Here is a 20804-nt window from a genome sequence, read left to right as displayed (position 1 = left end):
TCAGCTCCTTACAAGTTTGGCATTTGAGGAGATCGACTTGACCCTGTTTAATATCTCTCTATGTGAGTGTGAATAGTTCATTTAAAAGGCAGAAGAAACTTTAGGGTTAACTTACTGAGACCCTGATTATGTGTGTTTGTTTTGTAGGTTTCCCAGGTCAGCCTGGCACAACAGGTCAGCCAGGGGCTCAAGGGCGTCCTGGCTTTGATGGTTTACCAGGCACACCGGGTTTACCTGGTCAAAAAGTGAGTGTTTGCAGTTTACGTTGTTGTTTTCAATAACTATTTGTGTGATCAACAATGCAGAGCTGTTGCTGGTACTAAGAAAAATATAGTAGGCCAACTCCTCATCTGGAGTAACTTAGCATATGTACAGAGAAGACCGGTATGATGTTCTGCCTCCGAATTGCTTAATTTAGAACACTTAATTTATTGTATATTGACTCCTAATGTATATTATTTGCACCTTAAGGGTGACCCTGGAGTGGGCCTCCCAGGTCCTAAAGGATTACCAGGGCTACAGGGTCCAGCAGGCTTCCCTGGAGAAAAAGGAAATGCTGGTTTGCCTGGCTTACGAGGAGAGCAAGGATTTCCAGGTGTACCTGGTCAGCCAGGAATCCAAGGTAATTAAAAAAATTTGTTACAGCTCAGTATTAGTAACTTTTTTTTTTTTTACACTTTAAAAATAAATCTTAATGGTTGAAATTCACACATAGGCAGAAAGCCAGCAAAAGACCTGTGCACCACTTAAACTTCCAGATATAATATCCATTTCCCTTCCCTCTCTGCCTCCTTCCTGCCCACCTGGCTGTGCAGGCCTTCCTCTCCCCATTGCTTTTGGAACAGCCATGGAGTCAACACTAATGACTTAAACGATGCCTTCTACTGGCCCTTTGCACCGGGGGGGGAGGAGGAGGAGGAGAGAGTGGTGTGTGAATGTCACTCAAAGTGCCGGTCTACTATCTGCACAAAGCAAGCTAAAAAAGTAATATGGCAAAATAATTGACTTATGCTTTATTTTTCCCTGTAGGTGACCCAGGTTCAGCTGGATTACCAGGTTCACAAGGTGCCCCAGGTGTGCCAGGAATAGGCCCTCTGGGGCCCCCTGGACCTACAGGAGAACCAGGGCCACAGGGACCAACAGGTGATACAAAATTCTTCCTTTTTCATGTATATCTGGAATCAATTTTATGGATCTTGTGGGCATTAATATGGGGGAAAGTGGTAGGCCGCTTTTATAATATTTTCCAGCCTTTTAAAAGTGTAAACTCCGTGGATAAGAATCTTTAGAAAACGAGAACGTCATCAGGCTTCATCTCTGTGACCTAAAACAGATGGTTGATGCACAGCTTCCTCACTAAATCTCTGCAGGCTGCACATACCAGCTGATGTTGCAGATTAAAAATAGAAATGGATAAGATTGCAAAAGCACTTAGATTAGGAGGATTTTTTCACTTTGTTTTCCTCTACTAATAAAGAAATGTGCTTGGTTTTCTGCAAGATGCACAATTTACAGAACATATTTGTACTTTATACTGTAATCTAATTAATAAAGTTGTATGTGCTCTATTAAGAGTTGGGGTTTTTTCCCTGTAGGACTTCCTGGAACAAAGGGAGAGAGGGGCTACCCAGGTCTCCCAGGACTAGATATGCCAGGACCAAAAGGAGATAAGGGTAGCCCTGGCCAGAGTGGGCTACCAGGTCTGGTAGGTTTACCTGGCGTACCTGGTCAACAAGGAAAAGGTGGACTTCCAGGCTTTTCAGGTATGCATTTTTGCTTTCAGAAAATTAATCATTTGGGTGTTTTTTTTACTGTTTCAAATACCAATAGTAAATTAATGATCTGTTTTTTTAATTAAGCAAAACAAATTAAGAATAGTCTGTGGAGAAAACAGTATCTATCTTTTTTATTAAATCATAGTTGTGTGCAATTGTGTGTCATTATGCCACTTAGTTGTATGCCTATCATTGCAGTTAGGGTTTGATCCCGGAAGATGCTGAGTACTCAGGCTCTGATCCAGCAAAACACTTAAGCACATGCTTAACTCTAAGCATCTATTTAAGTGTTCTGGTAGATCAGAGCTAGATAGCTTTCAAGGTCAAGCCCTTAAATTGTGGCTAAGGATCCAGCTTTAAAAAACAAAAGATACTGCTGTTATTCTGTCAGACTCATCCCTGATGCTTAGGCAATGTTTGATCTCAATAAAACAAGTATTAACCTGGAGCAATTGTATTGTAAGTGCCCCTGAGATTAGCATCTGACCCTCCATCTCATACTTTGGAATTTTAAGGAATTGTCTCTATTTTGGATTGATCTTGATTCTCTACTTTTCATCTATTTTTTTTCTGTTTCTTTCTCTATCAGTTTGGTTCTGAGATGTGGTTACTAATTTAACTGCCTCACTACAAACTATTTTAACAGCCAACTGGGTTTGCTATGTATATATTATATTATATACAAAACACACCTGGCAAACAAACTGACAGGACAGAGCCCATAGTTCTTGGTTAGCTTATTTTGGGTGGGATGGACGGGATTTAAATATTTCAAGTGGGACCTGTCATAAGTTTGAAAATACAATAAAAGATTGTGGGAATCCTGTGCTAATAATTTTAAAAATATCCAACTGTATTTCTTGACCAAATTATTCTGTAATACATATACATATATATGTATTTATATATATATAAAATGGCATTTGTTAAGAGATTATATTTGGATGATTACGTTTTGTTTTCTGAGACATAAGGAACATATTGTTTACTAGACATATTACTTACTTTTTTTATTAATGATTAATATAATCACTGACAGTACAAATTAATTTTTTTACATATGTATTAAGATAAAGGGTGACGAACACAATAGGTAATGGAATATAAAGTTGAGACAATATAGAGTATATAAAACTATACAATTGTTTAATAATTTGTTTTTTTTAAATTAGTTCATCCCATTTGATTTCTCTTCCCCCCCCGCAAGAGTTCAGTTCCTAATGTAATACAGGCAGGAAGTCATTCAATTTCTGTTACTTATTTTAGTCAATTACATTTCTATTAAATATTATTTTGCTTTGGTTTCAGGCAACAAAGGAGAAATGGGAGTTATGGGAACCCCTGGAATCCCAGGTTCTCCCGGGCCACTAGGAAATCCAGGATTACAGGGTGAAAAAGGTAGGAATTTTTGACAAATGAAGATCTAGCGAGAAATTATTAAGAGAGATTGCCTCCGATGAGAATGTGAATCTGAAGTCATTTAAAAAATCCACTATGGGTTTGGATGTTCCAGGAGGACAGAATATTGGAGTCAGGATCTGCATGTCAGATTGAGTTCCTGCTTAGCATATTTACAAAGTTAATGCAAGTTTAAAACTTTTATCTAAGATAAGGTATAGTCATTAGAGCAAAAGACACTGAGCCAGGGGCACCAGAACTGGGGCGGGCAAGGGGCATTGGCTGTCCCACTTTTTGAAAGTTGACAGGCCTGGCCCGTCTCCTTTTCACCCGGGGCCTGGTCCCCTGCCCTTCCTCTTCCCCCCCAAGCCCCGCCCCACAACCAGGCCAGAAGCTGGAGCCAGGTCGGGGTAAGAGCTGCACAGGCAGCTGTGGGGAGTCTGGGGGGCAAGGACAAAGGCTGGAGGCTGATCTCAGCCCCCCACCCCAGGCAGTGGAGGGACCCAGGCTCCCTGGCCAGGCTCCAGCTTCACTGGGGGGAGGGGAGGGGGTCCACAGGGAGAGGAGATGGGGCAGGGGTGGGCCACACAGGGGGTGGGTCCTTGTACACCCTCTCCCCCACTTTTAGGAAGACTCCATTGCCCCTGCACTGAGAGCACAGATTCTAAATGTATCAGACACATTTATTAAGCTCAGTTTCAACCTTAATAGGCCATTCCTGTCCCAAAATACTTAAATTGGCACCTCAGCATGAATATGCATCAGTCTGAGCATGTATTTATGGGGTAGATGCCATATACCTTTATGTAAAACTCCACAATAAATGAATAGGTTTTATAGAAGTTTTAAATTTGTAAAAAGTGGCAGGAGTCTGGTTTTACCCCCACCCTGTTAGCAGGTGTTAGAACCCTGCAGGGAGCTGCTGATTGGTTCCTGCTGACTCACTGTTGAAGACAAGGCTCATTAACTCCACCCTTGATAAAAGGCAGGTGGGAACCAGAGGCTGGGGCTGAGAATTCCTAAAGAAGGAACCCCAGGGCGTGACCACACTCATAAAATAAGTGTATTTTTGACATGTGTTAACAGGTCAAGATAAAACAGACTCCACCACTATGGTTTACCATGACTAGCTAACACATTAAAAATGCAACTGTCTTGGCTACACTACGATTTTAACATGTTAAAATACATCTTTCATTTTCCTAGTGAAGACAAGGCCTTGGAAATAGCCACATCTGGGGAGTAGGTGTGGACTGAAGTGTATGTTGTTTTGATTTGAGTGGCCTTGTTAGCAAAGCTGGACACCAAGAATAGGATGCACTAAGCCAGAGGTTTTTTTCCCATGCAAGAGCAGGTTAAGGACCAGCCAGATCAGGGAGGATTCAATAGAAATTACTCCAAAAAATATGGAAATTAAAGGAGTTAAATCCCTCCTATAGGTTCTTCTAGCCATCCCATAGGATTCTATCATTAAATTTGCCTAGGTGGGTTTAAAAAAAACTGTAGAAAGATTGTCATTAAATTCTATAAGACTTTGTCACAGGGGTATTACTATAAGGTGCCCCCATTTGAAAATTGGGCACATTGTATCTGATGGAGGAGGTAGGATAGGGAATGACAATACCAGAAGCTTCCTTTCAACCCCAACCCCATTCTGCAGGGACAAGGTAGGTGAAAAAGTGGGAGGGCCATACCACCTGAAAGGTGCAGTGATTTAAATAGCCTCCTGGGCCACTTCCTTAGGCAGGGCTGCTGTGGAGCCCTGGTCATAAATTAAAGCAGCTTTCTGGTTGGCAGAACTCAACCTCCCATGCAACACATGGGAACATGGAGTAAAAAATGCCCCATCCTGTCCTTGTGGAGGTAAATCAGGCTCTTCTGACCTTGGTACACTTAGCTCACAGTTTGAATTAGTAATTACTTTGTTTTGTACATATCTGTCACACATCATACATTACTGTGGTATTCTGGTATTCTCTCACTGCAGGTACTCCAGGTTTTCCGGGTACGTCAGGGCCACGAGGTGATCCTGGTCTCAAAGGGAGTAAAGGTGAAGTAGGTCTACCAGGAGAACCAGGAACCATAAAGATAACGGACATGGAAAATATGAAAGGCCAAAAGGGAGACCCAGGAGAAAAAGGTAACCTTTAATCTTTACATTTGGATAAGTACCAATCTTTATCTATTTATGTATTAAAGGTGATGCTTAGTGTTTGTCCTCTGTTACATCTTGGTTTTAGAAAGCCAGCTTTCAAAAATCAAAATCTAGGAGCTTCACTGTGACAGGTCTGGCACCACAGCACCCCTTTGTGGCAGGGGTGGGTGGGGTGTTGGTACCTCACCACTCAAGTTCCCACACCCACCCCTGTAAGCGTGTCCTGATGTGGCCTAATGGCCGGTCTCCCCGCACTCATCCCTTGCTCAGGGTAGTGGGCCCTAATGACCTGAATCCTTATAACTCACCCATGTCTCAGGGCAGCATGGCCCAACGGCCCAAGTCCATATAATATGTCCCAAGTTTCCAAGCAGTGTGGCCCAATGGCCAGAGTCCATATTACTCACCCCAAGTCTCAGGGTAGCATGGCCCAATGGCCAGAGTCCATACAATATGCCCCAAGTTTCATGGCAGTGTGGCCCAACCACCAGAGTCCATATCACTTCCCCAAGTTGCAGGGCAGTGTGGCCCAACCACCAGAGTCCATATAACTTGCCCCACATGTCAGGGGAATTAGTAGGGGGTCCCAGGCACACCATCTCCACTGGGTCCAGCTAGTGGTGGGGGTTTCCCTTGCCCCAGCTCAGCAGGGATTCACCCACAACAGTCCAAGCATCCTTGCAACTCCAACACCATTTGTCTCTAGAGTTCCCCTGGGGCACTTCTTACCAGAACCGCCAGGTTCTCCACTTCAGGGGGTCCTCCAGTCTGCTCTCCTCCCATAGCATCCACCGTCTGGGCTTCAGGGTGCATCCCAGCTTGGCTGGCCACTGGATCCAGGAGCACAGGCAGTCTCTCCTCAGGAGCCAGTGGTGCACCTCCTTCCTCTCCAGGGGTCAGCCCCAACTGAGCAGCTCCCCAGGCTTTTATACCTGTTCTCCAGTTGGAGCATGCCCAGCAGAGCTTCCGGGGTGTGGCCTCCTCTGCAAGGAGGGAAGGGTTAACCCCTGCAGTACCATTGCGAGGCCACTCTAGGTCACATTCACATAGTCAACTAAACATTTATCTCCAAGTTTGTTCAACACTCCCTAGGGAAAGGTGTCATTCTGGTATACAGTGGCAAATTTAAAAGTTCAGCTGGTTTGCAGGAAAACAGTGGTTCTACCAATCATTTTTCTCATTTTAAACACATCCTTAAGAGAAAAAAGTATCTCTTGAACCAGCAGAATCTCTCACAACAAAAGAAACATTTTAAGTGTGTCTACATTAACCGCAATAGCTGATCAGAAAATAAAACCTTTGTTCTTGAAAAATATTGAAACCTCAAAGTTGTTTTCCTTTCGAAGGTTTTGAAACAGACCCAATTTTTTGCTGTTTTTTTATGCATCTTTTTCATTTTTGTTAATTTTTTTATAAAAATTATTATCAAAATGATTATTGACATTTTTGGTTTTAACACTAATCCATTTTTTGGTAAATTAAAACTTTCAGTGACCTTTTCATTAACCTTTTCAGTTGGGTAGAAGGCACCATTTTTCTTTTAATAATGAAATCTTTCAACAATGTTCATTGAAAAAATTCAATTTCAAACAAAAGCCATTTTTCAACAAAGCTGCTTGTTTTAAAAATTTCAGTAGCTACTCTCCAGCACCCAGATTCCTCATTAAGACTAATTTATTGTATGATACTAACAAGAAGTGAATCAACTAACAAAATATAAAGATAAAAATATCTAATTCAGGGTGACCCTTTCCTCTGGTATCAGAGGGGTAGCCGTGTTAGTCTAGATCTGTAAAAGCGTCAAAGAGTCCTGTGGCACCTTATAGGCTAACAGACATATTGGAGCATGAGCTTTCGTGGGTGAATACCCACTGCGTCGGATGCATGTAGTGGAAATTTCCAGAGGCAGGTATAAATATGTGAAAGCTTATGCTCCAATACATCTGTTAGTCTATAAGGTACCACAAGACTCTTTGCCGCCTTTCCTCTGGGTTTCTCTGTATGCGCTGTCTTCTCCGTTTCTCTCTAAGATTGTCAGTTCCTTTGGAACTGTTTTCATCTTGTGTCTTGCAAAGAGAATGGTGCACAGGATAGTGGCCATGGCTTAGAAGCAGAGGCACCCCACTTATGTATGGACAATAGCATAAGGGGGCTCTTAGACAAAGGTCTAAAGTTAGGTAACTCAAGGTAGCAGGGGTTTCACATTTGAGCCAACACCGAGGTCACTCAAGCAGCCTCTTGTTCACAGACAGACCCCTCAGTTACCTGCTTAGACAGCAAAATAGTCATCTCAGTCATTCACGTTGCAACCTGATACTGTCTAGTATCTCATTACACATTAACATAATTAATAATAGTATACTAGCTTTCTACTAGATGTCTCAAATACATTTATCCATTCTGAATGTATTATGTTTCTTTTCATGCTTTTTTTCAAGATATACCTTGCCACATGTGTTACAAAAGAAACCCAATACTGTGATTGTGTGCACCAACAACAAAGTTGATTTTGGTTACATATAAGTAGCCGGTGTGGCTGGTGTGCTAGATAACTTTTACAATGTTACTGCACTACATCTGAAGTTTGAATTCATCCATTTCCTTGTTTATTAGAGAGAAGCGACAACTAGGAAGATTCTCACAATGCAGAAGTTGCCTATTACTTTACATGTGAGAGTAAAAGTAATGAAAGAATTGAAAATTAGTTTTGGGGTTTTTTTTGGTATCCAGGACAAGAAGGAGCAATAGGAGAAAAGGGGAAAACAGGGGATTATGGTGTACCAGGAATGCCAGGGAAGGATGGTGAACGTGGCTTCCCGGGACTTCCAGGTATGTTTGCAGCTTTTAATAAATATAACTAGCACAGACTTTTGTAATCCTTGTTAACTAATGGAACTTGTAATACTTTTCATTGTTCTTAGGACGAAAAGGTGATCAAGGCCCTCCAGGATACCCAGGTGACCCAGGATTTCCAGGACAAAAAGGGTCAATTGGAGAAATGGGTTTGCCAGGTACCACATGGTGTGAACTTAGCTTGTTGAGATATCACATTCACAAAGATATGTGTCAAGAGTGGCTGGTCAAAATAGTGAAGGAAACACAGATCTTAAAATATTTAGGGATAGATTGAGCCTTTAACCAATAGCTGTGTCACCCCAGGAGAGATGCCCAGGAAGGAATTGTGACCTCCTCCTTACTTCAGAGGGGAATAACTTCCCTCAGCTGGTTGCAGGTTACATCCCACCTCATGCTGCCTCAGCTCTGCTGGCGAGCAGTTTGGAGTGGTGGGACAGTCCAGGCTCTACTCACTGATTACTCAGCACTGTGGCACACTGTTCCTATTCTCCCCCTCTGCCAGGAATCGACATGTGGAAAGGCTCCACCTGGTGTAGGGAACATATTGCCCCTTGTGCTCCTGTGTCTGGCCACATTCTGACCCTTGAAACCCTGAAGTTAAAAATAATTTATTGTTAGTGCTCAGCCAAAGAAGATTTTCTTGTTAAACTATGTTATTTGCATAGATTGGATAACAGAGAGGATGCTGTCGTTTCGCCACTGGTTTAAATATGGCCCAAGTCAGTAGTGACCAAGGCTATGTCTACGCTTATGATGGAGTGTAGAGTACATACTTTGCATGCCCCTCTCACGCGGGTATAAATAGCAGTGTAGATGGTGAGGCACCGCTTAGGAGATGTATGTACCCTACACAGCTCTCTACACGCTGAAGCAGTGCCTACCCCACCTACACTGCTATTTTTAGCAGGGTACTGTCCCATGCTGAAGCCTTTCCTCATTGCAGTGAAAGACTCCTGCAGTGGAGAAAGGCTCCAGGAGCTCCCCACTGCTGGAGCCTTTTCCCGCCACAGGGAACTGCCAGAGCCTTTCTCCGGCACAGGGAAAGACTCTGGTAGTAGGGAAAAGTTCTGGCATGAATGAAGCAGCCGGGAAAGACTCTGGCAGCTCCCTGCTGCTGGAGTCTTTCCCTGCTGCCAAAGTCTTTCACTGCCACATGTAACTACGCACCGCTGTGTGGGTGCAGCCTGCTTTTCACTGTGATGTGTGGCTACATATACCTTAGGTGTTGCCACAAGGCCCAAAAGAAGTTGCCATCTGACATTCATTCAGCGTCCTGTGTGAAAAGAGTTGGTTGTCTCAGTTCAGATTTTAGTGGATAAGTAGATCATAGTCTGCACTACTGTTGGCCGTCTGAACAGAGAGACCAAGGACCCAAGGGACATGAAAACTTGAACCACCTTTCACCTCTAGAGGTGGCTCTTTCAGAAGATGGTGGTATGATGTTGTACGGTTGCAGATAGGATGTTGCACTGCTTCTGCCTGTGTTGTAACTGTTCTGTTATTAAATACAGAAGCTTATTTTTCAGCTCTGCCAACTGGGACACCTTTCTTGAGCACCACCGTCACTTATTTTTCAAATGGGGAGTGGGGAACCTGCCTTGTAAAATCTTGTAATATCTTCAGGTCAAAACAGTCTGTAATCATACTTAAAAGTGGCATTTTCCTGTATTTGTTGACAAAGCTAAAAGGGCATGCAGGCATAAACATGTTATCTGTTTTGTACATTATAGCAACGGTTGGCAGAATTTGATTTTTATTTTTTGATCATTTTGACAGATAATATAGATGTTTATTTTTAAGCTTTTTTTTTTAGGTTTTTTTTTATCCATTTAAATTTTCATAGTTGTGGGAAATTCTGCGGGTTCAGATAGTTGGAGGGGGTCAGACAATAATTATTTAATGACAATTAACATTGAGATTCAAAAATTGAAAGCTTTATAATTGTTAAAACACAAATTGTCAACATCATAGTCAAAATATACAAAGTAAATATCTGTAAATTGAACTCTAATAATTTCTGAAGCAGCATCTGTAAATTTCAATTATTACTGGTAGAAATATTTTTTGTCTGTTTCAGTGTGTTCGGTGAAATCTACATTTATCAATATTTTCCAAGAAAAATCTAATCCTTCCAAGCCTAATTATAGCTTGAGGAAGCGAAAGGGATAAATAATTCCAATTCTTTTTCTCCTAAATCTCTGAACTTTTTATCTGATTCAAAACAAACTGTATATTTTAAAAAAAGCTAAATTTGAAAAAGACAGTTTATCCAGAAAGTGTATCCAGAAAATGACATGACAGTTAAAATAAAGAGCAAGGTTAGCTATTTCAGTGGTCACATTTAACCAGATTTAGGTAGGGCTAACTCGTACGCAGGAAATGTAGATTGAATTTTGAGTCCACCCAGTTTTAGATCGTTCCTTTATATAACAGTAGAGATTTACCAAACCACTGGGCAAAATATTTAGGACCAGATTCTTAGCTGATATCTGTCAGTGTAGGTCCATTGAATTCAACTGAGGATCTAAGCTGGCATAGATCAGTGTAGCTTCACTGACTTCTATGGAGCTATGCCACCAGCTGAAAATCTGGTCTCCATGCCTTTGGTTTTCACTCCTACATCAATATTAAAACAAATCTCTTAAAATGGGTTCCCAAATTCTGCATTCAAATCTCAGATCTGTGTATGAGGACAAACACATCAGCACAATTACTTGTTTCAGGATCACAGGTAGGATTTGCACATACAATTCAGGCAGCCAGTTTTGAAAATGTTATGTATGTATCTTATAGATTTTGTCATAAAGTTAGAATGCATCCAACTGTGATAGAAATGTCGTGTCCTAGTGACAGTCTCTATTTTTTTTAAAATAGAGGAATGGGAGGAATGCATCTTAACAGGGAACCCTATCTCAGTTAAAATTGGCTATTTGTTAGTTTATACCTAACATATTTGAGAAATCAAATAAAAAAGATTGGAGGCCAAAAAAATTAGTAACATCAAGGCTGGCTAATTTGTCATCCAACTTCTATTCTCATACATTATTTAGATTAATTTTAATTGTTAGTCAAAACTGGCCTTTGAGATCAATGAGCAAGAGAAAGAAAAGGTGCATCACTAAGTTGCTACTAGACATGGTAGGTAACCTGGAAATCATTCTGGTTCCATTGATCAGGTGGGTATATTACAAATTGTATATGTCAGTTGCTCTTTATGGAAACCTGAATTTTTTTTGCATTTGGTTGTGTGCATGGCTAAATCATAGGCTCACTTCTGAACATATATGTATAATAAAACAGGGGAAGTACCAAAAACAATTCACTTTCTTAGATGGCTAGGTTCTTGTTTATTTCTATTTACTAGATAGTACAGCAATTCACTTGTTTTCTAGTTCTAACATTCACAGTCGTTTCAAGGTAACATCTCAATAACAGATTTTTGTCTTTATTGCTAGGGTGCCACAGATTTAATATACTTTTTATTTTATTGTTAGGAACACCTGGAGAAAAAGGTGTGCCAGGTGTGCCAGGCTCACAAGGTATGCCAGGATACCCTGGATTACAAGGTGAAAAAGGAGACAAAGGAGAGTCGGGTATTCCAGGGATTGGCATTCCAGGTGCTCCGGGTGAGAAGGTATTTACAATCTCAAAAATGAATAGTCTCAATTTCTAATAAGTACCTCAAAAGATTCATTTGTTCATAAGATATTCTGTTAAATTTATATTTTGTTTATTTTAATATCTGAGTGGAAACTTCGTGTGTGTGTGTGTAAGAGAGGCCTGGTGGTTAGGGACATGGGAGTCCTGGGTTCAAGTCCCTGTTCTACTATGGACTTCCTGTATGACCTTGGGCAAGTCACTAACTTCTCTGTGTCTCAGTTCCCCATCTATAAAATGAGTCTAGACTTGAGGTGGCTGGCAGTCTAGGTTCCAAAGGCAAAGAAACCAACAGAAGTCAACCCTCCCCGACGTTGGCATTGGAAACAGGAGAGGATGATGATGGGCGGGCGTGTGTGTGTGTGTGTGTATGGAGCGTCTCATATACTCCATGGCACAACGGTACCGAATTTTGCAGCAGTGTTAATTTATTCTATCTCCATAAAATAAAATAATTTACATCCCTGAAAATGAAAGAAATTAACTCTTAAAAGCCGACTAAGAAGGTGCACAACACACTATACTAAAACATATCCTGATTTCCCTTCCTTACAGGCATTTGAGGAGGTTAAATACATTAAAAGATTGTGAGCTGTTCAGATAATATAGTAATGGGCGCCGTATACATGCCATAGATAGACTTAATTCACACTCCACATATTCTGAAAGGGGTTCTGATGTTGGTTCACCAGACTTTTTGAAGGAAAAAATTTAGAGTAACCTTTGAACTTTGAAGTGAAAATTATAAAATTAAACCCTGTGTATTTAATAGCAAATAAAGAATTTTGATAATCTGGACTTTGAAGGTGACTAAATGCATGTGCAATATATAAGTTATGTGGGTAACTTGCAGAAAACTGCAATCTTTATCACTGGAAAAAAAAATGATAAAAGGCCCCCAATGAAGCGTATAAGAAGGCTTTTAGTCGTCTGTGCACTACATAAATAGAATGAATTCAGATAATTGTGTGTTTGTGAGCCTACAGGCTTCACTGAATTTAATCATAAATGAGGAGGATGAAATTCTTTAATACGATGGTTGATACAATGGGGGGAAATTATGTAATATTGCAGAACATGCTTTGCCATTTTACCACATCTTAAATGTGTGGCTTTTATTGTTTGCTTTTTTCCCCCATAGGGAGAACAAGGAAGGTCAGGTGTTCCAGGCTTCCCTGGTGAAAAAGGTGAAAAGGGTAGCACAGGAATTCCAGGAATGCCTGGTCATCCAGGTCCCAAAGGATTACCTGGCATTGCAGGATATCCAGGCAAGTCCTAAAAACATTTAATGTAAAACTAACAAATTTAAATGTACAGTCAGTGAATCAAATCCTCTTGCTTTCTTTAGGCAGCCCAGGTAGCCACGGAGAAAAGGGTGAAAAAGGACTCTCTGGCTTGGGTGGTATTCCAGGTTTAAAAGGAGAAGCAGGTAAAGAATCCACTTCATTTTTAAAAAGCACTGTTTCAAGTATGCTTTCTACTTTAAAAAATGACTGAATAGTATTGTGGGCTTCTGTATTTATTTTGTCTCAAAGATTCCTGGTCACATTTGTTCATTTTACAAGTGAAAACTTTGGAGTTGGAGGGTGGAGGGGCATTGCAAGACAAAACCAATCATTTTAAGATGTGGGGGGACTGGTTCTTTAAAGCTGTTTGTAGGACATTTTTTCTTCAGTTCCATTTGTTGCTACCATCATCTTTTTTATTGTTACCAATTACATTTGAAATCCCTCACATTGACCTTTAGGGCCTGATCTCCACTATGTTACACTGGTGTAATGTCCCTGGGGTAAAACTAGTATGCTAAAGTCAAAGTGGAGAGTCAGGCTATATAGGGTGATTGTATGAATTCTCATGGCCCAGTTCTCTCTCTGTAGGACATAAGCACCTCATATTCAATGGGTGATACTGAGGGAGAAGACTCAAGCTTTTCTTATACTTTAGTCTTAGCTGGGTTCACAGCTATTACTATAAGAAACTAAAACAGGGACCGGCAACCTTTGGCACATCCCTCAGCCTGCACTGCTTCCTGCAGCCCCCATTGGCCTGGAGCGGTGAACCGCGGCCAGTGGGAGCTGTGATCGGCCGAATCTGCGGACGCTGTAGGTAAACAAACCGTCCTGGCCCTCCAGCGGATTTCCCCTGATGGGCCGTGTGCCAAAGGTTGCCGATCCCTGAACTAAAAGGACCGATTCTTCTCTCATACGGGTGTAATTCAGGAGTAACAACAGTGAAGGCAGTGGAGTTCTGCCAATGTAAAACCTATGTAAAGTGAGAACAGAATCAAGTCTATAATGAATAACTGCCATTTTACTTCAATGGGAGCAGCATCATAACCTACGTTTCCATTGAGAGAAAAGATGTGTAAAAATCTGATGGCTGGATTATAAAATGGCAATGAATGATTTTTCAGGTGAACCTGGTTCTGAAGGTCCCTCTGGTGTCCCTGGACAGAAAGGTGAACAAGGTTATGATGGAATACCAGGTTCGCCTGGACCAAAGGGTGACCCAGGTAAGCATCATGCCATGTTACCTTTCTTTTGTATTAAAATGTACATATATGTCAGATATTTATTACAGAAATGCACAGGAAGTGTCTGATTGTACAGTCAAATAAGATGGAGGACCATGTAGTTTTTAGGTACTTACATTGGGAGGATTATATAATGAAGTTTGTATAATGCCTTGCAAACTACTATAAAGCTGGTAATTTGGACAGAAAGTTTCTTAGGAAATTGGTAGGTCTGGTCTGAATACTGACATTTCCCCCCTGAGAAATTTGCAACAATAATCTTTGAAATATTTCAGTAAAAAAAATTGTTGGTTTTTTATGACAGAAGTTTTGAACTGATTTGTAATGAAAACTTTTACTTCAAATAGACATAAAATGTCATTTTGGTTTTTAAAACAAAAATATGTAAACAACATTTCATTTATACGAAACAGAAAAAAAAATTTTAAAAATTTCAGTGGGAAAAACACCTTTTTTCATCAGAATCAAGAATATCTCCTCTTAACTCCCATTGACATACACTGACAAGGACTGCAGCATCAGACTCCTAAAGTTGGCATGGATATTTAAATCCAACAGAATATTATATTCTTCACATGATCATTCCTGAAAAGGTATAAATTGGAGGGGAAAGAACCATGTGTACTGTTAGTGCAGTTTGGACCAAATCTTGAGATCCTTACTCAAAATTTCAATAAAGTCAAAAGTCAAATTGTGAGGTCCTTATTTGCCTGAATAAGGACCTCACAATTTGGCTCTTTATGACTTAAAAAGGAACATGCAAAAAAAAAAAAAAAAAATGACCGAGCACCCTGCATCAACCATCGTCAACAAATTATACCTAAAGTAAACAGCATTAGTTAGCCCTCACACTAAATTAATCTTCCTTAGTTCATGTAGCACTATGGAGTCCTGAACCAGCTTTGAGGGAGATGAGTGCCTTTAGTTAGTTGCATTGTGCATCAGTGTTAGCTTGAAGGAAAAACTGTTGCAAAATCTGGCAGTATTTTAAAGATTTGCTGTTTAGGAAATCTTTTCCCATAACAAATTTGCTGTGAAATATTGGGCGCTGGCTCATCCTTTCTTCTTTATTGGTACGGTGGTGGCACTTAGGGGCCTCATTCACAGATAGGGCCCCATTGTGCTAGACACAGTATAAATACATAACTGAAAGACAGTCCCTGCCCAGAAAAACTTGTGCATAAACTGTTCATTTTCAAGTGCCGGTGTCGGTTGTTTTAATAGATATTAATTATGTATTAAATGTAACTATTGTCTTGTCTCATTTTTGCTGCCATTACTTGTAGGTATTCCAGGTAGAGGGCTTCCAGGATTTCCTGGTGCAAAGGGAGATAAAGGTAATATAAAATAAACAAAGTTTTAAAAACTTAATTCTGTAGTTCAAACACATTTGCAACTGCATTCTTTTATGTGCTCCACTGTTTAAATCTGGAAGCAAAAACTCTGAGATGTCAATTACCAATTTCGATTACAGTAGTAGCATCTTGGACATGAATTAGATATGCCCTAAATAGGTAAATATTCTTAGTGTGGAATTTACTGCAAGCTGTGTTGTGGTGAGATAATGCAAATAACTCCTATATTTGTATTGTGTACAGTGCTTTTGAATTTGAAGTTCTTCTGTTTCCATACTAATTTTGTAAAAATCAAAGTCTAGCTATTTTTCCTTTCTTTAACATTTTATTGTACATATTTTCACCAGCCAATAAAATACATTGAGTGAGCAATGAAAGTTCTAAAATAAGCTTTAAATTACCTGTTTATACAAACTTGGGAAAAAATTCATATGTTTTAAATGTCGATCTTGGCAAATCTATCTTCTTCTTCTGAACTAAACCCTGTTGTCCTTACCCAATTAAAACTTCCACTGCGAAGACACAAGTGGAATTTTGGCTGATTAAGGACTTTAGGATTTAGCTCATAAGAAGAGTTAGGTGTGAGTGCAGGGGATGAAGGTGGTGGAAGTGGGTGAGCAATAAGCCACAAACAATTTAGCTAGGCAGACCCTTCAGTTAAACTGACTATTTCTTTTACCTGTTTCATGAAGATCTGGTAGAGAATAATGAAATTTCCAGAAAGAATTTCATTGTAATCCAAATGTCTAAAAGAAGATCAATATAGAAATAAAGGTTATCAGCCCATAATAATGCAAAATGTTTCAATTTATTATCATCCTTTGTCTAACTACTTTGGGGGCTGTTTTAAATCTTAGGTGCAAAAGGTGATGTGGGTTTTCCAGGATCCCCAGGAAGCCCGGGGATTCCTGGTTCAAAAGGAGAAGCAGGATTTGTTGGTCCGCAAGGTCTTCCAGGCCAACAGGGCATTCCCGGATTACCAGGGAGATCAATGGAAGGTCCTAAAGGAGACAGAGGACCCCCAGGTCAACCTGGACTTTCAGGTAAGTAATTAAAAATCTATGAACTGTAAACTATCTAATGTTTATGGTGATGATATGAGTTTATTATTTATTTTTATTACTAGTCTGCACTAAGGATATTAGTGATATCTCCTTTCTATTAATAATATAATTTCATATTGCTTTGTATTAAAGTCTTTATTATGTTTCTTATCTTTTTATACATTTTTTTTTAATACAAAATAAAATCTTCCTAGTTGTCCTGGAAAAGCATTCTCCCAATGGACAGTTTTGCAGTGTATCCTAAAAGTGATCTGCCTTTGGAGTAGTTTAATCTCTCCTCTTAGCTCATTCCATCCATGAACCCCCTTGACCCAGAGCACTTTATCTCCAACTCCGATGTGCTTCATCCAGGGTTATATTAGTGGCTTTGTACCAGAGAGTGCAGTTGTCTTGTCAAGCCATAGATGGACATACCATAGCTGATGCTGCTGGGTCCCAGCCTGTTGATGTATTTGAAAATTGGGGCGAAGGCCTTGAGTTGGCAATGGAAGTGGATTAGAAGCCAATGGAGATTGTGGAGCACAGGAGTGAATAGCTCATAGCACTGTAGGTTGCCAAGTTCTGTATGAGCAGAAGCCTCTGCATTGCTTCTTTTTCTGCCCCAGATACAATGAATTACAGTAATTCAGTTTGGAGAAGTTTAATATGTGGATCACTATTGCAGATCCTTGTCCAGAGAAAATGTGAAGCCTCCTAGCTTCATGTAGCCTAAGGAGAAATAAGGTATTTCTTGATCCTTTCTCAGCCTGCTTCTCCAGTAGCAGTGGTGAGCTCAGCAGGACCCTGAAGCTCTGAAACTATTTGAGCTGGAACCTGACCCATTGGATAAGTAGGTCCATGTCCTAGCTAGCTATTGAAGCATTCCTGCTCCTTGCCAGCTTTACTTTGATCTTGCCCACCTTTAACTTGAGCCATCTGGTCCTAATCCAAATACTGATGTCTTATAGAAAACAAATTTGCCAAGAAACTTTTCCCCACCCCTCCATTTTAGGTCTATCCGGTCCAGAGGGACCACCAGGATTTCCAGGCCTTGAAGGAGCCAAAGGAGAAAAAGGAAACACGGGTTGGCCTGGAACACCTGGAAGACTTGGAATCAAAGGTGATCTGGGATTCCAAGGCATTCCTGTAAGTTACTTTAACTACCTTAGTGATTTCTCTAGTGTAGCTCAGTAGCACATAGTGGTCATTTTAGTTCTTCCAGTTAATGGATGTATTAATCATAGATATTTCTTTTTCAAACCAATAATACTTTATAGCCAGAATGCTTTCAGACTCTTTGCTGACTGTGCAAAGCAGGTATCTCAAACTCAAATCACCACGGGGGCCACATGAGGCCCAAGGGCCTTACCAGTGAAACCTTTTCGTACAATGATACAAAAGTATAGTCAAAAATGAAAAAAATAGAGAGTAATATAGTATGCTATTAAAAGTAAATCTTTTAACTTTTTTAAAACTGTAATGAGAAGAGGGGTTTCAATAAAATATAAACACCTGTAACTTATGTGGTCAGTAACACTGATGATGATCTACACCAGGGGTCTCAAACATGTGGCCCACGGAGTTATTTCCTGTGGCCCGCCATAGGCTCTGACTCTCTCCTGCACTGTGTAACCCTTTCCACCCCCTCCCCCCCAGTCACACCCCAGACACACCCCAGTCACAGCACAAAGTTGAGAGGGAAACTGAGGCTCACCTAGGAATTATAAAAAATTTACAGAAAATTTCCACTTCATCACAGACACTGTCCAGTGTCCCAGTGGAGAGAATTCTGGGCGATGGGGGCGGGGGGGGGGCTTCTGGGTGCCCAGCACTCCTAACAGAGAGACTCCTGGGTGATGGGCGGGGGAACCACTGGGTTCCCAGCACCCCTAACAGAGAGACCCCTGGGCAATGGGGGATGGTGCCCAGTGTCCCTAACTAACAGTCACAGGGGTCTCAAACATGCGGCCCTGCCCCTGCCCCACCTCTTCCCTGCCCCCATTCCAACCCCTTCCCCAAAGCCCCCACCCCAACTCTGCCCCCTCCCTGCCCCTATTCCAACCCCTTCCCCAAATCCCTGCCCCTGCTCCACCTCTTCTCCGCCTCCTCCCCTGAGCGTGCCGTGTTCCCACTCCTCCCCCCTCCCTCCTGGAAAGTCCTAAGTGCTGCCAAACAGCTGTTTGGTGGCAGGAAATGCTGGGAGGTAGGCAGAGGAGCGGGGACGCAGTGCGCTCAGGAGGGAAAAGGTGGGGAGGGGAGCTTGTCTGCTGGTGGAGTCAGCGCCTATGGCGGGCTGCAGGAAATAACTCCACGGGCCGCATGTTTGAGACCCCTGTTCTATACCCTTCCTCTGAGTATTTCTGCCTCCTCATTTCTTGAAGCACAGTTCTCTTCAGGTTGTAGCTCATTCTTTCTTCTAGCAGGAAATTAAACTAAAATATAATAAAAATAGGTGAATAAAAGCAGGGTAAGAGAGTAGGCATGGCACCATCACACTCATTGTACAGGATGAAGAGGGACTCAGGAAAGGGGTCATTAAGATCCTAGTGTGGGAAGCAGGATTCCAACAGTGGACTCAGAGGAACAGATTCTTCGTAATGTAAAGCCACACTGGATGTTCTTCTGTCTCCAAGGGGCTGCTTCTACAGTGACGCTTAAACCCATGTCTTGAATTTTTTAAGCTAGATCCTTGTTGGTCACCAGCTTTCCACGTTCGGAGTAGCTGCATGCCATTAATAACTCTGAGAGACAGATGTTTTCAACAAGCATTGATAGCAAGATTCAAATGTGCATTCTCTTTGCTAAGTGTCCAGAGTGCTTATAAGCAGAACTGAGTGAAAATCAGAATTTCTGTCCCACAGAAAATTCTGATATTTCAACAAATGATTTGTTTCCAAATCAGGACAAAGAATTGAAATTTTTCACAAAATGAAGTTCCAGTCATTGTCAATTAAAACATAACATTTCAACATTCCCAAATCAAAATGTTTCATTTTGGTTTTATTTAACTGACCCAAAACATTTCATTTCGAGTCAGTTAAACATTAAACTGCATCATCCTATTACGTTGCATTGCCTCAAGGGAGTTGTGGTTCAAGTATCCGATGTCCCTATTCTCCCTCATGGACCAGTCTCCCAGGCCAGACTGCATCTCCCATGAAGCACTGACAGCCATATGACTTCTGTGATGCACCATGATGCTAGGTCATAGGGGAAACTGTGTTGCATCCTGGGAGATATAGTCCAGCCAGGGAGGCAACTTCTAGGAGAGAATGTCATATGAACTACAATTACCATGACCAATGTACCATCATAGGGAAATGCAATTTAAAGTTGAATTGACTCAAAACTAAACATTTCAGGTCAGTTCAACAATCTGAAATATTTCCTTTCAGGTGGAACCAACTCAAAGCAACATATTTCATTTTGGTTTTTCTGACAGCAAATTGAAAAACTTCGGCAAAATCAAAATTTTCCTGTTGATTTTGCAGAAACTGCATTTTCTTTTGAAAAATCATTCTGATGGAAAATTCCCAACCAGCTCCAATTGTAGGAGTCAGGTTGGGGAGCACAAGCATACAGTTTGTTTGGGGGAGGTAGCCTGAGACCCCTTGCCTCATGATTCTGACCTTCATTCTGCTGCTCAGGCCCAGGCAGGTAATCAGGCAGTGCAATGCTCAGCTTATGCACAGGCGTGCACCTTTTAAAAGAAAATAATTGATGTATGCCATGTGCTTTTTGACTACAAGTAACCACATCACTTTATTTTGTGAATACCTCCCTTCCCCTTTCTGATGTAATTTCTCCCTTTGTACCCGCCATGGTATCTCTAACCTATTTTGTACATTTCTTAGTGCAAGGACTATGGCCCTGATCCTCAAAGGTATTGAGGTGCCTAATTTCCATTAATTCCAAAGGGATTTAGGTGCCTAAATACCTTTTTGGCTCTGGATCTACATCTGTATTTTCTCTGCATACCTATAGAGCTTTATGCAAATGTTATATTATAATAATGGCTCATGATGACTGTAG

General features: G+C 41.0%; 1 protein-coding gene across 1 annotated transcript in view; it reads left to right on the top strand.

The window, feature by feature from the left end:
* The window catches only part of COL4A1 (collagen type IV alpha 1 chain), a 213025-nt gene that overhangs the window by 169255 nt on the left and 22966 nt on the right, over positions 1 to 20804 (top strand). The window contains exons 29-43 of the mRNA XM_074963616.1: positions 148 to 245; positions 472 to 622; positions 1030 to 1143; positions 1596 to 1763; positions 3084 to 3173; positions 5161 to 5313; positions 8059 to 8157; positions 8250 to 8339; positions 11679 to 11818; positions 12983 to 13113; positions 13194 to 13270; positions 14255 to 14353; positions 15661 to 15711; positions 16587 to 16772; positions 17785 to 17918. Of these exons, the coding sequence (XP_074819717.1) occupies positions 148 to 245; positions 472 to 622; positions 1030 to 1143; positions 1596 to 1763; positions 3084 to 3173; positions 5161 to 5313; positions 8059 to 8157; positions 8250 to 8339; positions 11679 to 11818; positions 12983 to 13113; positions 13194 to 13270; positions 14255 to 14353; positions 15661 to 15711; positions 16587 to 16772; positions 17785 to 17918 (1781 nt within the window). The remainder of the gene's footprint in view (positions 1 to 147; positions 246 to 471; positions 623 to 1029; positions 1144 to 1595; positions 1764 to 3083; positions 3174 to 5160; positions 5314 to 8058; positions 8158 to 8249; positions 8340 to 11678; positions 11819 to 12982; positions 13114 to 13193; positions 13271 to 14254; positions 14354 to 15660; positions 15712 to 16586; positions 16773 to 17784; positions 17919 to 20804) is intronic.

The sequence above is a fragment of the Natator depressus genome, chromosome 1 (genome assembly GCF_965152275.1).
Source record: "Natator depressus isolate rNatDep1 chromosome 1, rNatDep2.hap1, whole genome shotgun sequence".
NCBI lineage: Eukaryota > Metazoa > Chordata > Testudines > Cheloniidae > Natator > Natator depressus.
This window is presented reverse-complemented; position numbering and strand designations above follow the sequence as displayed.